Source organism: Melanerpes formicivorus, unplaced genomic scaffold (genome assembly GCF_026170545.1).
Source record: "Melanerpes formicivorus ecotype bairdi unplaced genomic scaffold, bMelFor1.0.p_v2 SCAF_586, whole genome shotgun sequence".
NCBI lineage: Eukaryota > Metazoa > Chordata > Aves > Piciformes > Picidae > Melanerpes > Melanerpes formicivorus.
The window spans coordinates 92,423-108,370 of NW_027142938.1; the positions used below are offsets into that span (position 1 = coordinate 92,423).

Sequence of the window (15,948 nt, forward strand, 5' to 3'; positions counted from 1 at the left end):
CCAGAGGCTACCTCAGAGCCCACAGTGGCCACCAGTAGCCCAGAAGCCACTTCAGTAGCCACAATGGCGACCAACAGCCCAGAGGCCACCTCAGAGCCCACAGTGGCCACCAGCAGCCCAGAGGCTACCTCAGAAGCCACAGTGGCCACCAGCAGCCCAGAAGCCACTTCAGTAGCCACAGAGTCCACCAGCAGCCCAGAGGCTACCTCAGAAGCCTTAGTAGCCACCTCAGAGCCCACAGTGGCCACCAGCAGCCCAGAGGCTACCTCAGAGCCCACAGTGGCCACCAGTAGCCCAGAAGCCACTTCAGTAGCCACAATGGCGACCAACAGCCCAGAGGCCACCTCAGAGCCCACAGTGGCCACCAGCAGCCCAGAAGCCACTTCCGTAGCCACAGTGGCCACCAGCAGCGCAGAGGCCTCCTCAGAAGCCACAGTGGCCACCAGTAGCCCAGAGGCCTCCTCAGAAGCCACAGTGGCCACCAGCAGCCCAGAGGCCACCTCAGAGCCCACAGTGGCCACCAGCAGCCCAGAAGCCACTTCAGTAGCCACAGTGGCCACCAGTAGCCCAGAAGCCACTTCAGTAGCCACAGAAGCCACCAGTAGCCCAGAAGCCACTTCAGTAGCCACAGAAGCCACCAGTAGCCCAGAAGCCACTTCAGTAGCCACAGTGGCCACCAGTAGCCCAGAAGCCACTTCAGTAGCCACAGAAGCCACCAGTAGCCCAGATGCCACTTCAGTAGCCACAGTGGCCACCAGTAGCCCAGAAGCCACTTCAGTAGCCACAGAAGCCACCAGTAGCCCAGAAGCCACTTCAGTAGCCACAGAAGCCACCAGTAGCCCAGAAGCCACTTCAGTAGCCACAGTGGCCACCAGTAGCCCAGAAGCCACTTCAGTAGCCACAGAGGCCACCAGTAGCCCAGAAGCCACTTCAGTAGCCACAATGGCGACCAACAGCCCAGAGGCCACCTCAGTGCCCACAGTGGCCACCAGCAGCCCAGAAGCCACTTCAGTAGCCACAGTGGCCACCAGCAGGCCTGAAACCACTTCAGTAGTCACAGTGGCCACCAGCAGACCAGAGGCCACTTCAGAGCCCACAGTGGCCACCAGCAGCCCAGAAGCCACTTCAGTAGCCACAGTGGCAACCAGCAGACCAGAGGCCTCCTCAGAAGCCACAGTGGCCACCAGCAGCCCAGAGGCTACCTCAGAGACCACAGTGGCCACCAGCATCCCAGAAGCCACTTCAGTAGCCACAGTGGCCACCAGCATCCCAGAAGCCACTTCAGTAGCCACAGTGGCCACCAGCATCCCAGAAGCCACTTCAGAAGCCACAGTGGCCACCAGCATCCCAGAAGCCACTTCAGTAGCCACAGAGGCCACCGGCAGCCCAGAAGCCACCTCAGAAGCCACAGTAGCCACAAGTAGCCCAGAAGCCACTTCAGTAGCCACAGTGGCCACCAGTAGCCCAGAGGTCACCTCAGAAGCCACAGTGGCCACCAGTAGCCCAGAAGCCACTTCAGTAGCCACAGTGGCCACCAGTAGCCCAGAAGCCACTTCAGTAGCCACAGAGGCCACCAGCAGCCCAGAAGCCACCTCAGTAGCCACAGTGGCCACCAGCAGCCCAGAAGCCACCTCAGTAGCCACAGAGGCCACCAGCAGCCCAGAAGCCACCTCAGTAGCCACAGTGGCCACCAGCAGCCCAGAAGCCACCTCAGTAGCCACAGAGGCCACCAGGAGCCCAGAAGCCACCTCAGTAGCCACAGTGGCCACCAGCAGCCCAGAAGCCACCTCAGAAGCCACAGTGGCCACCAGCAGCCCAGAGGCCACCTCAGAGCCCATAGTGGCCACGAGGAGCCCAGAAGCCACTTCAGTAGCCACAGTGGCCACCAGCAGACCAGAGGCTACCTCAGTAGCCACAGTGGCCACAAGCAGCCCAGAGGCTACCTCAGAGCCCACAGCGGCCACCAACAGACCAGAGGCCACCTCAACAGCCTTGGTAGCCACTTCAGCAGCCACAGAGGCCACAAGTAGCCCAGAAGCCACTTCAGTAGCCACAGTGGCCACCAGTATGCCAGAATCCACTTCAGTAGCCACAGAGGCCACCAGCAGCCCAGAATCCACTTCAGTAGCCACAGTGGCCACCAGCAGTGCAGAGGCCACCTCAGAAGCCACAGTGGCCACCAGCAGCCCAGAAGCCACTTCAGTAGCCACAGTGGCCACCAGCAGCCCAGAATCCAATTCAGTAGCCACAGTGGCCACCAACAGCCCAGAGGCCACCTCAGTAGCCACAGTGGTCACCAGCAGCCCAGAAGCCACTTCAGTAGCCACAGTGGCCACCAGCAGCCCAGAAGCTACTTCAGTAGCCACAGTGGCCACCAGCAGCCTAGAGGCCACCTCAGAAGACTTGGTAGCCACTTCAGTAGCCACAGAAACCACCAGCAGCCCAGAGGCCACCTCAGAGCCCACAGTGGCCACCAGCAGCCCAGAGGCTACCTCCGTAGCCACAGTGGCCACCAGCAGCCCAGAAGCCACTTCAGAGCCCACAGTGGCCACAAGTAGCCCAGAAGCCACTTCAGAAGCCACAGTGGCCACCAGCAGCCCAGAGGCCTCCTCAGTAGCCACAGTGGCCACCAGCAGCCCAGAGGCCACCTCAGAAGCCATAGTGGCCACCAGTAGCCCAGAGGCTACCTCAGAAGCCACAGTAGCCACAAGTAGCCCAGAAGCTACTTCAGTAGCCACAGTGGCCACCAGCAGCCCAGAGGCCACCTCAGAAGCCACAGTGGCCACCAGTAGCCCAGAAGCCACTTCAGAAGCCACAGGGGCCACCAGTAGCCCAGAATCCACTTCAGTAGCCACAGAGGCCACCAGTAGCCCAGAGGCTGCCTCAGAAGCCACAGTAGCCACAAGTAGCCCAGAAGCCACTTCAGTAGCCACAGTGGCCACCAGCAGCCCAGAATCCACTTCAGTAGCCACAGTGGCCACCAGCAGCCCAGAATCCACTTCAGTAGCCACAGTGGCCACCAGCAGCCCAGAGGCTACCTCAGAGCCCACAGTGGCCACCAACAGACCAGAGGCCACCACAGAAGCCTTGGTAGCCACTTCAGCAACCACAGAGGCCACAAGTAGCCCAGAAGCCACTTCAGTAGCCACAGAGGCCACCAGCAGCCCAGAAGCCACCTCAGAAGCCACAGTAGCCACAAGTAGCCCAGAAGGCACTTCAGTAGCCACAGTGGCCACCAGCAGCCTAGAATCCACTTCAGTAGCCACAGTGGCCACCAGCAGCCCAGAGGCTACCTCAGAGCCCACAGTGGCCACCAACAGACCAGAGGCCACCACAGAAACCTTGGTAGCCACTTCAGCAGCCACAGAGGCCACAAGTAGTCCAGAAGCCACTTCAGAATCCACAGTGGCCACCAGCAGTGCAGAGGCCACCTCAGAAGCCTTGGTAGCCACATCAGAGCCCACAGTGGCCACCAGTAGCCCAGACATCACCTCAGTAGCCACAGTTGCCACCAGCAGTGCAGAGGCCACCTCAGAAGCCACAGTGGCCACCAGCAGCCCAGAACCCACTTCAGTAGCCACAGTGGCCACCAGCAGCCCAGAGGCCACCTCAGAAGCCATAGTGGCCACCAGTAGCCCAGAGCCTACCTCAGAAGCCACAGTAGCCACAAGTAGCCCAGAAGCTACTTCAGTAGCCACAGTGGCCACCAGCAGCCCAGAGGCTACCTCAGTAGCCACAGTAGCCACCAGCAGCCCAGAAGCCACTTCAGTAGCCACAGTGGCCACCAGCAGCCCAGAAGCCACTTCAGTAGCCACAGTAGCCACCAGCAGCCCAGAAGCCACTTCAGTAGCCACAGTGGCCACCAGTACCCCAGAATCCACTTCAGTAGCCACAGTGGCCACGAGCAGCCCAGAAGCCACTTCAGTAGCCACAGTGGCCACCAGCAGCCCAGAAGCCACTTCAGTAGCCACAGAAACCACCAGCAGCCCAGAGGCCACCTCAGTAGCCACAGTGGCCAGCAGCAGCCCAGAGGCTACCTCCGTAGCCACATTGGCCACCAGTAGCCCAGAAGCCACTTCAGTAGCCACAGTGGCCACCATTAGCCCAGAAGCCACTTCAGTAGCCACAGAGGCCACCAGCAGCCCAGAGGCCACCTCAGAGCCCACAGTGGCCACCAGCAGCCCAGAAGCCACTTCAGTAGCCACAGTGGCCACCAGTAGCCCAGAAGCAACTTCAGTAGCCACAGAGGCCACCACTAGCCCAGAAGCCACTTCAGTAGCCACAGAGGCCACCAGCAGCCCAGAAGCCACTTCAGTAGCCACAGTGGCCACCAGCAGCCGAGAAGCCACTTCAGTAGCCACAGAGGCCACAAGTAGCCCAGAAGCCACTTCAGTAGCCACAGTGGCCACCAGCAGCCCAGAAGCCACTTCAGTAGCCACAGTGGCCACCAGTAGCCCAGAAGCCACTTCAGTAGCCATAGTGGCCACCAGTAGCCCAGAAGCCACTTCAGTAGCCACAGTGGCCACCAGTAGCCCAGAAGCCACTTCAGTAGCCACAGTGGCCACCAGTAGCCCAGAAGCCACTTCAGTAGCCACAGAAGCCACCAGTAGCCCAGAAGCCACTTCAGTAGCCACAGAAGCCACCAGTAGCCCAGAAGCCACTTCAGTAGCCACAGTGGCCACCATTAGCCCAGAAGCCACTTCAGTAGCCACAGTTGCCACCAGCAGCGTAGAGGCCACCTCAGAAGCCACAATGGCCACCAGTAGCCCAGAAGACACTTCAGTAGCCACAGTGGCCACCAGTAGCCCAGAATCCACTTCAGTAGCCACAGAGGCCACCAGCAGCCCAGAAGCCACTTCAGTAGCCACAGTGGCCACCAGCAGCCCAGAAGCCACTTCAGTAGCCACAGTTGCCACCAGCAGCCCAGAAGCCACCTCAGTAGCCACAGTGGCCACCAGCAGCCCAGAGGCTACCTCAGAGACCACAGTGGCCACCAGTGGCACAGAGGACACCTCAGTAGCCACAGTTGCCACCAGCAGTGCAGAGGCCACCTCAGAAGCCTTGGTAGCCACCTCAGAGCCCACAGTGGCCACCAGTAGCCCAGAGGTCACCTCAGTAGCCACAGTGGCCACCAGCAGTGCAGAGGCCACCTCAGAAGCCACAGTGGCCACCAGTAGCCCAGAAGCCACTTCAGTAGCCACAGTGGCCACCAGTAGCCCAGAAGCCACTTCAGTAGCCACAGAGGCCACCAGTAGCCCAGAGGCCACCTCAGAGCCCACAGTGGCCACCAGTGGCACAGAGGCCACCTCAGAAGCCTTGCTAGCCACTTCAGTAGCCACAGAGGTCACAAGTAGCCCAGAAGCCACTTCAGTAGCCACAATGGCCACCATCAGCCCAGAGGCTACCTCAGAATCCACAGTGGCCACCAGCAGTGCAGAGGCCACCTCAGAAGCCTTGGTAGCCACATCAGAGCCCACAGTGGCCACCAGTAGCCCAGACATCACCTCAGTAGCCACAGTTGCCACCAGCAGTGCAGAGGCCACCTCAGAAGCCACAGTGGCCACCAGTAGCCCAGAAGCTACTTCAGTAGCCACAGAGGACACCAGCAGCCCAGAAGCCACTTCAGTAGCCACAGTGGCCACCAGTAGCCCAGAAGCTACTTCAGTAGCCACAGAGGACACCAGCAGCCCAGAAGCCACTTCAGTAGCCACAGAGGACACCAGCAGCCCAGAAGCCACTTCAGTAGCCACAGTGGCCACCAGTAGCCCAGAAGCCACTTCAGTAGCCACAGTTGCCACCAGCAGTGCAGAGGCCATCTCAGAAGCCACAGTGGCCACCATTAGCCCAGAAGCCACTTCAGTAGCCACAGAGGCCACCAGTAGCCCAGAAGCCACTTCAGTAGCCACAGAGGCCACCAGCAGCCCAGAAGCCACTTCAGTAGCCACAGAGGCCACAAGTAGCCCAGAATCCCCTTCAGTAGCCACAGTGGCCACCAGCAGCCCAGAAGCCACTTCAGTAGCCACAGAAACCACCAGCAGCCCAGAGGCCACCTCAGAGCCCACAGTGGCCACCAACAGCCCAGAAGCCACTTCAGTAGCCACAGTGGCCACCAGCAGCCCAGAAGCCACCTCAGAAGCCACAGTGGCCACCAACAGCCCAGAAGCCACTTCAGTAGCCATACTGGCCACCAGTACCCCAGAAGCCACTTCAGTAGCCACAGTGGCGACCAGTAGCCCAGAGGCCACCTCAGAAGCCACAGTGGCCACCAGTAGCCCAGAGGTCACCTCAGTAGCCACAGTTGCCACCAGTAGCCCAGAAGCCACTTCAGTAGCCACAGTGGCCACCAGCAGCCCAGAGGCTACCTCAGAGCCCACAGTGGCCACCAGTAGCCCAGAGGTCACCTCAGTAGCCACAGTTGCCACCAGCAGTGCAGAGGCCTCCTCAGAAGCCACTGTGGCCACCAGTAGCCCAGAAGACACTTCAGTAGCCACAGAGGCCACCAGTAGCCCAGAAGCCACTTCAGAAGCCACAGAGGCCACCAGTAGCCCAGAAGCCACTTCAGTAGCCACAGTGGCCACCAGTAGCCCAGAATCCACTTCAGTAGCCACAGTGGCCACCAGCAGCCCAGAAGCCACTTCAGTAGCCACAGAGGCCACCAGCAGCCCAGAAGCCACTTCAGTAGCCACAGTGGCCACCAGCAGCCCAGAGGCCACCTCAGTAGCCACAGTGGCCACCAGCATCCCAGAGGCTACCTCAGAGACCACAGTGGCCACCAGTAGCCCAGAGGTCACCTCAGTAGCCACAGTTGCCACCAGCAGCCCAGAGGCTACCTCAGAAGCCACAGTGGCCACCAGCAGCCCAGAAGCCACTTCAGTAGCCACAGTGGCCACCAGTAGCCCAGAAGCCACTTCAGTAGCCACAGTGGCCACCAGTAGCCCAGAAGCCACTTCAGTAGCCACAGAGGCCACCAGTAGCCCAGAGGCCACCTCAGAGCCCACAGTGGCCACCAGTGGCACAGAGGCCACCTCAGAAGCCTTGCTAGCCACTTCAGTAGCCACAGAGTTCACAAGTAGCCCAGAAGCCACTTCAGTAGCCACAATGGCCACCATCAGCCCAGAGGCTACCTCAGAATCCACAGTGGCCACCAGCAGTGCAGAGGCCACCTCAGAAGCCTTGGTAGCCACATCAGAGCCCACAGTGGCCACCAGTAGCCCAGACATCACCTCAGTAGCCACAGTTGCCACCAGCAGTGCAGAGGCCACCTCAGAAGCCACAGTGGCCACCAGTAGCCCAGAAGCTACTTCAGTAGCCACAGAGGACACCAGCAGCCCAGAAGCCACTTCAGTAGCCACAGAGGCCACCAGCAGCCCAGAAGCCACTTCAGTAGCCACAGAGGCCACCAGTAGCCCAGAAGCCACTTCAGTAGCCACAGAGGCCACCAGCAGCCCAGAAGCCACTTCAGTAGCCACAGAAACCACCAGCAGCCCAGAGGCCACTTCAGTAGCCACAGTGGCCACCAGTAGCCCAGAAGCCACCTCAGAAGCCACAGTGGCCACCAACAGCCCAGAAGCCACTTCAGTAGCCGCAGTGGCCACCAGTAGCCCAGAAGCCACCTCAGAAGCCACAGTGGCCACCAACAGCCCAGAAGCCACTTCAGTAGCCACAGTGGCCACCAGCAGCCCAGAAGCCACCTCAGAAGCCACAGTGGCCACCAGCAGCCCAGAAGCCACTTCTGTAGCCACAGTGGCCACCAGTAGCCCAGAAGCCTCTTCAGAAGCCACAGTGGCCACCAGCAGCCCAGAATCCACTTCGGTAGCCACAGTGGCCACCAGCAGTCCAGAGGCTACCTCAGAGCCTACAGTGTCCACCAGTGGCCCAGAGGCCACCACAGAGCCCACAGTTGCCACCAGTAGCCCAGAAGCCACTTCAGTAGCCATACTGGCCACCAGTAGCCCAGAAGCCACTTCAGTAGCCACAGTGGCGACCAGTAGCCCAGAGGCCACCTCAGAAGCCACAGTAGCCACCAGTAGCCCAGAAGCCACTTCAGTAGCCACAGAGGCCACCATCAGCCCAGAGGCTACCTCAGAGCCCACAGTGGCCACCAGTAGCCCAGAGGTCACCTCAGTAGCCACAGTTGCCACCAGCAGTGCAGAGGCCACCTCAGAAGCCACAGTGGCCACCAGTAGCCCAGAAGCCACTTCAGAAGCCACAGAGGCCACCAGTAGCCCAGAAGCCACTTCAGTAGCCACAGTGGCCACCAGCAGCCCAGAAGCCACTTCAGTAGCCACAGTGGCCACCAGTAGCCCAGAATCCACTTCAGTAGCCACAGTGGCCACCAGCAGCCCAGAAGCCACTTCAGTAGCCACAGAGGCCACCAGCAGCCCAGAAGCCACTTCAGTAGCCACAGTGGCCACCAGCAGCCCAGAGGCCACCTCAGTAGCCACAGTGGCCACCAGCATCCCAGAGGCTACCTCAGAGACCACAGTGGCCACCAGTAGCCCAGAGGTCACCTCAGTAGCCACAGTTGCCACCAGCAGTGCAGAGGCCACCTCAGAAGCCACAGTGGCCACCAGTAGCCCAGAAGCCACTTCAGTAGCCACAGAGGCCACCAGTAGCCCAGAAGCCACTTCAGCAGCCACAGAGGCCACCATCAGCCCAGAAGCCACTTCAGTAGCCACAGTGGCCACCAGCACCCCAGAAGCCACTTCAGTAGCCACAGTGGCCACCAGCAGCCCAGAAGCCACTTCAGTAGCCACAGTGGCCACCAGTAGCCCAGAAGCCACTTCAGTAGCCACAGTGGCCACCAGCAGCCCAGAGGCCACCTCAGAAGCCTTGGTAGCCTCTTCAGTAGCCACAATGGCCACCATCAGCCCAGAGGCCACCTCAGAATCCACAGTGGCCACCAGCAGTGCAGAGGCCACCTCAGAAGCCTTGGTAGCCACTTCAGAGCCCACAGTGGCCACCAGTAGCCCAGACATCACCTCAGTAGCCACAGTTGCCACCAGCAGTGCAGAGGCCACCTCAGAAGCCACAGTGGCCACCAGTAGCCCAGAAGCCACTTCAGTAGCCACAGAGGCCACCAGCAGCCCAGAAGCCACTTCAGTAGCCACAGTGGCCACCAGCAGCCCAGAAGCCACTTCAGTAGCCACAGTGGCCACCAGTAGCCCAGAAGCCACTTCAGTAGCCACAGTTGCCACCAGCAGTGCAGAGGCCACCTCAGAAGCCACAGTGGCCACCAGTAGCACAGAAGCCACTTCAGTAGCCACAGAGGCCACCAGTAGCCCAGAAGCCACTTCAGTAGCCACAGAAGCCACCAGCAGCCCAGAAGCCACTTCAGTAGCCACAGTGGCCACCAGCAGCCCAGAAGCCACTTCAGTAGCCACAGTGGCCACCAGTAGCCCTGAAGCCACTTCAGTAGCCACAGTGGCCACCAGCAGTGCAGAGGCCACCTCAGAAGCCACAGAGGCCACCAGCAGCCCAGAAGCCACTTCAGTAGCCACAGAGGCCACCAGTAGCCCTGAAGCCACTTCAGTAGCCACAGTGGCCACCAGCAGCCCAGAAGCCACTTCAGTAGCCACAGAGGCCACCAGTAGCCCTGAAGCCACTTCAGTAGCCACAGTTGCCACCAGCAGCCCAGAATCCACTTCAGTAGCCACAGTGGCCACCAGCAGCCCAGAGGCCACCTCAGAGCCCACAGTGGCCACCAGTGGCACAGAGGCCACCTCAGAAGCCTTGCTAGCCACTTCAGTAGCCACAGAGGCCACCAGCAGCCCAGAATCCACTTCAGTAGCCACAGTGGCCACCAGCAGCCCAGAAGCCACTTCAGTAGCCACAGTGGCCACCAGCAGCCCAGAAGCCACTTCAGTAGCCACAGTTGCCACCAGCAGCCCAGAAGCCACTTCAGTAGCCACAGTGGCCACCAGTAGCCCAGAAGCCACTTCAGTAGCCAACATGGGCACCAGCAGCGCAGAAGCCACTTCAGTAGCCACAGTGGCCACCAGCAGCGCAGAAGCCACTTCAGTAGCCACAGAGGCCACCAGCAGCCCAGAAGCCACTTCAGTAGCCACAGTGGCCACCAGCAGCCCAGAAGCCACTTCAGTAGCCACAGTGGCCACCAGCAGCCCAGAAGCCACTTCAGTAGCCACAGAGGCCACAAGTAGCCCACCATCCACTTCAGTAGCCACAGTGGCCACCAGCAGCCCAGAAGCCACTTCAGTAGCCACAGTGGCCACCAGTAGCCCAGAAGCCACTTCAGTAGCCACAGTTGCCACCAGCAGTGCAGAGGCCACCTCAGAAGCCACAGTAGCCACCAGTAGCCCAGAAGCCACTTCAGTAGCCACAGAGGCCACCAGCAGCCCAGAAGCCACTTCAGTAGCCACAGAGGCCACCAGCAGCCCAGAAGCCACTTCAGTAGCCACAGTGGCCACCAGCAGCCCAGAAGCCACTTCAGTAGCCACAGTGGCCACCAGTAGCCCAGAATCCACTTCAGTAGCCACAGTGGCCACCAGTAGCCCAGAATCCACTTCAGTAGCCACAGTGGCCACCAGCAACCCAGAGGCCACCTCAGAGCCCACAGTGGCCACCAGTAGCCCAGAGGCCACCTCAGAGCCCACAGTGGCCACCAGTGGCACAGAGGCCACCTCAGAAGCCTTGCTAGCCACTTCAGTAGCCACAGAGGTCACAAGTAGCCCAGAAGCCACTTCAGTAGCCAACATGGGCACCAGCAGCCCAGAAGCCACTTCAGTAGCCACAGAGGTCACAAGTAGCCCAGAAGCCACTTCAGTAGCCACAGTGGCCACCAGCAACCCAGAGGCCACCTCAGAGCCCACAGTGGCCACCAGTAGCCCAGAGGCCACCTCAGAGCCCACAGTGGCCACCAGTGGCACAGAGGCCACCTCAGAAGCCTTGCTAGCCACTTCAGTAGCCACAGAGGTCACAAGTAGCCCAGAAGCCACTTCAGTAGCCAACATGGGCACCAGCAGCCCAGAAGCCACTTCAGTAGCCACAGTGGCCACCAGCAGTGCAGAGGCCACCTCAGAAGCCACAGTTGCCACCAGCAGTGCAGAGGCCACCTCAGAAGCCACAGAGGCCACCAGTAGCCCAGAAGCCACTTCAGTAGCCACAGTGGCCACCAGTAGCCCAGAAGCCACTTCAGTAGCCACAGAGGCAACCACCAGCCCAGAAGCCACTTCAGTAGCCACAGTGGCCACCAGTAGCCCAGAAGCCACTTCAGTAGCCACAGAGGCCACCAGCAGCCCAGAAGCCACTTCAGTAGCCACAGTGGCCACCAGCAGCCCAGAAGCCACTTCAGTAGCCACAGTGGCCACCAGCAGCCCAGAAGCCACTTCACTAGCCACAGAGGCCACCAGCAGCCCAGAAGCCACTTCAGTAGCCACAGTGGCCACCAGTAGCCCAGAAGCCACTTCAGTAGCCACAGTTGCCACCAGCAGTGCAGAGGCCACCTCAGAAGCCACAGTGGCCACCAGTAGCACAGAAGCCACTTCAGTAGCCACAGAGGCCACCAGTAGTCCAGAAGCCACTTCAGTAGCCACAGTGGCCACCAGCAGCCCAGAAGCCACTTCAGTAGCCACAGTGGCCACCAGTAGCCCTGAAGCCACTTCAGTAGCCACAGTGGCCACCAGCAGTGCAGAGGCCACCTCAGAAGCCACAGAGGCCACCAGCAGCCCAGAAGCCACTTCAGTAGCCACAGTGGCCACCAGCAGCCCAGAAGCCACTTCAGTAGCCACAGAGGCCACCAGTAGCCCTGAAGCCACTTCAGTAGCCACAGTTGCCACCAGTAGCACAGAAGCCACTTCAGTAGCCACAGAGGCCACCAGTAGTCCAGAAGCCACTTCAGTAGCCACAGTGGCCACCAGCAGCCCAGAAGCCACTTCAGTAGCCACAGAGGCCACCAGTAGTCCAGAAGCCACTTCAGTAGCCACAGAGGCCACCAGCAGCCCAGAAGCCACTTCAGTAGCCACAGAGGCCACCAGCAGCCCAGAAGCCACTTCAGTAAGCCATAGAGGACACCAGCAGCCCAGAAGCCACTTCAGTAGCCACAGTGGCCACCAGCAGCCCAGAAGCCACTTCAGTAGCCACAGTGGCCACCAGCAGCCCAGAATCCACTTCAGTAGCCACAGTGGCCACCAGCAGCCCAGAAGCCACTTCAGTAGCCACAGTGGCCACCAGCAGCCCAGAAGCCACTTCAGTAGCCACAGTGGCCACCAGCAACCCAGAGGCTACCTCAGACGCCACAGTGGCCACCAGCAGCCCAGAGGCCACCTCAGAGCCCACAGTGGCCACCAGTAGCCAAGAGGCCACCTCAGAGCCCACAGTGGCCACCAGTGGCACAGAGGCCACCTCAGAAGCCTTGCTAGCCACTTCAGTAGCCACAGAGGCCACCAGCAGCCCAGAAGCCACTTCAGTAGCCAACATGGGCACCAGCAGCCCAGAAGCCACTTCAGTAGCCACAGTTGCCACCAGCAGCCCAGAAGCCACTTCAGTAGCCACAGTGGCCACCAGCAGCCCAGAAGCCACTTCAGTAGCCACAGTGGCCACCAGTAGCCCAGAAGCCACTTCAGTAGCCACAGTGGCCACCAGTAGCCCAGAAGCCACTTCAGTAGCCACAGAGACCACCAGCAGCCCAGAGGCCACCTCAGAGCCCACAGTGGCCACCAGTGGCACAGAGGCCACCTCAGAATCCACAGTGGCCACCAGCAGTGCAGAGGCCACCTCAGAAGCCTTGCTAGCCACATCAGAGCCCACAGTGGCCACCAGTAGCCCAGAGGTCACCTCAGAATCCACAGTGGCCACCAGCAGCCCAGAGGCCACCTCAGAGCCCACAGTGGCCACCAGTGGCACAGAGGCCACCTCAGAATCCACAGTTGCCACCAGCAGTGCAGAGGCCACCTCAGAAGCCACAGTGGCCACCAGCAGCCCAGAAGCCACTTCAGTAGCCACAGAGGCCACCAGTAGTCCAGAAGCCACTTCAGTAGCCACAGAGGCCACCAGCAGCCCAGAAGCCACTTCAGTAGCCACAGTGGCCACCAGCAGCCCAGAAGCCACTTCAGTAGCCACAGTGGCCACCAGCAGCCCAGAAGCCACTTCAGTAGCCACAGAGGCCACAAGTAGCCCACAATCCACTTCAGTAGCCACAGTGGCCACCAGCAGCCCAGAAGCCACTTCAGTAGCCACAGTGGCCACCAGTAGCCCAGAAGCCACTTCAGTAGCCACAGTTGCCACCAGCAGTGCAGAGGCCACCTCAGAAGCCACAGTAGCCACCAGTAGCCCAGAAGCCACTTCAGTAGCCACAGAGGCCACCAGTAGTCCAGAAGCCACTTCAGTAGCCACAGAGGCCACCAGCAGCCCAGAAGCCACTTCAGTAGCCACAGTGGCCACCAGCAGCCCAGAAGCCACTTCAGTAGCCACAGTGGCCACCAGTAGCCCAGAATCCACTTCAGTAGCCACAGTGGCCACCAGTAGCCCAGAATCCACTTCAGTAGCCACAGTGGCCACCAGCAACCCAGAGGCCACCTCAGAGCCCACAGTGGCCACCAGTAGCCCAGAGGCCACCTCAGAGCCCACAGTGGCCACCAGTGGCACAGAGGCCACCTCAGAAGCCTTGCTAGCCACTTCAGTAGCCACAGAGGTCACAAGTAGCCCAGAAGCCACTTCAGTAGCCAACATGGGCACCAGCAGCCCAGAAGCCACTTCAGTAGCCACAGAGGTCACAAGTAGCCCAGAAGCCACTTCAGTAGCCAACATGGGCACCAGCAGCCCAGAAGCCACTTCAGTAGCCACAGTGGCCACCAGCAGTGCAGAGGCTACCTCAGAAGCCACAGAGGCCACCAGTAGCCCAGAAGCCACTTCAGTAGCCACAGTGGCCACCAGTAGCCCAGAAGCCACTTCAGTAGCCACAGAGGCAACCAGCAGCCCAGAAGCCACTTCAGTAGCCACAGTGGCCACCAGTAGCCCAGAAGCCACTTCAGTAGCCACAGTGGCCACCAGCAGCCCAGAAGCCACTTCAGTAGCCACAGAGGCCACCAGCAGCCTAGAGGCTACCTCAGAAGCCACAGTGGCCACCAGCAGCCCAGAAGCCACTTCAGTAGCCACAGTGGCCACCAGCAGCCCAGAGGCTACCTCAGAGCCCACAGTGGCCACCAGTGGCACAGAGGCCACCTCAGAAGCCTTGCTAGCCACTTCAGTAGCCACAGAGGTCACAAGTAGCCCAGAAGCCACTTCAGTAGCCACAGTGGCCACCAGCAGCCCAGAAGCCACTTCAGAGCCCACAGTGGCCACCAGTAGCCCAGAAGCCACCTCAGTAGCCACAGAGGCCACCAGTAGCCCAGAAGCCACCTCAGTAGCCACAGAGGCCACCAGTAGCCCAGAGGCCACCATCAGCCCAGAGGCCACTTCAGTAGCCACAGTGGCCACCAACATCCCAGGGGCCACCTCAGTAGCCACAGTGGCCACCAGCAGCCCAGAGGCCACCTCAGCCCTCCCCCCGAGCACCACGTCCTCTACTTCTCCTCCCCTCCCTGCCACGACCCCAACCCTTCGGGCCACGCCCACGGCCTCGGCCAGCCCCTCCCCCACCACTCCCAACAGGACCACGCCCAGCCCCACCTCCAGCACGACTACGACGACCACGCCCAGCCCCCACCCCTACCACAACCACGAGGACCACGCCCAGCCCCTCCCCCATCCCGACTACTACCCCAGGTAGGTGCCACACCCCCCACACCCCCTCCTCTTGTCCCCTTCCCCCGCCCCGGTGTCTCCTAGCCCCCCGCCCTGGGGTCTCCTTCTCCCCCGCCACGGTCTCCTTCTCCCCCCCCCCGGTCTCCTTCTCCCTCCCTGGGGTCTCCTTCTCCCCCCTTTGTGGTCTCCTTCTCCCCCCCTCGGGTCCCCTTCTCCCTCCCTGGGGTCTCCTTCTCCCCCCTTTGTGGTCTCCTTCTCCCCCCCTCGGGTCTCCTTCTCCCTCCCTGGGGTCTCCTTCTCCCCCCTTTGTGGTCTCCTTCTCCCCCCCTCGGGTCTCCTTCTCCCTCCCTGGGGTCTCCTTTCCTTCCCCAAGGTCTCTTTCTCCCCCCCGTCTCCCTTCCCCTTCCCTCCAGGGTCCCCCTCCTGCTCCCTGGGGTCTCCTTCTCCCCTCCCTGGGGTCTCATTCCCTCCCTCCTGCTCCCCTGCTGCCCTCTCCCCTCGCTCCCCTCCCCTCACCTCCCTCCCCTCGCTCCCCGACCCCTCTCCCCTCCCTCCTCTCCCCTCCCTCCCTCTCCCCTCCCCTCTCCCCTCTCCCCCCTCCCCTCTCCCCTCTCCCCTCTCTCCTCTCCCCCCCCTGCTGCCCCTCTCCCCTTGCTCCCCTCCCCTCACCTCCCTCCCCTCGCTCCCCAACCCCTCTCCCCTCCCTCCCTCTCCCCTCCCCTCTCCCCTCTCCCCCCTCCCCTCTCCCCTCTCCCCCCTCCCCTCTCCCCTCTCCCCTCTCTCCTCTCCCCCCCTGCTGCCCTCTCCCCTTGCTCCCCTCCCCTCACCTCCCTCCCCTCGCTCCCCTACCCCTCTCCCCTCCCTCCTTTCCCCTCCCTCCCTCTCCCCTCCCCTCTCCCCTCTCCCCCCTCCCCTCTCCCCTCCCCCTGCCCCTCTCGCCGCGGTCCCTGACCCGGGGCCGGGGCTGTGCAGGGCAGTGCCTGAACGGCGGCAGCTGGCAGGGGGGGGCTCTGCGTCTGCCCCTCGGGCTTCACCGGCGCCCACTGCGAGCAGCTCAAAGACACCATCCCCATCCAGGCCGGTAGGGAACCGCCCCCCCCGGGGCAGGGCAGGGCGGGGCAGGGAGGGGGCAGGGAGGGACAGGGAGGTGGCAGGGAGGGGGCAGGGAGGGGAAAGGGAGGGGGACAGGGAGGGGGTAGGGAGGGGACAGGGAGGGGACAGGGAGGGGAAAGGGAGGGGAAAGGGAGG

General features: G+C 61.5%; 2 protein-coding genes across 2 annotated transcripts; both read left to right on the plus strand.

The window, feature by feature from the left end:
• Positions 1 to 63: 63 nt before the first annotated feature.
• LOC137460395 (mucin-2-like) lies at positions 64 to 6,233 on the plus strand. Its single transcript, XM_068170767.1, has 4 exons — positions 64 to 350; positions 720 to 2,905; positions 3,008 to 3,495; positions 6,192 to 6,233. Exons 1-4 carry the CDS (start codon positions 64 to 66, stop codon positions 6,231 to 6,233), a joined length of 3,003 nt encoding a protein of 1,000 aa, XP_068026868.1.
• A 7,202-nt stretch (positions 6,234 to 13,435) lies between these two features.
• On the plus strand, positions 13,436 to 15,808 carry LOC137460396 (polysialoglycoprotein-like; the record flags this gene model as incomplete). The annotated part of the gene is made up of 2 exons (XM_068170769.1): positions 13,436 to 14,721; positions 15,673 to 15,808. Coding segments are annotated over exons 1-2 (1,173 nt in total), but the record flags the coding sequence as incomplete, so codon positions are not given.
• Positions 15,809 to 15,948: the final 140 nt, after the last annotated feature.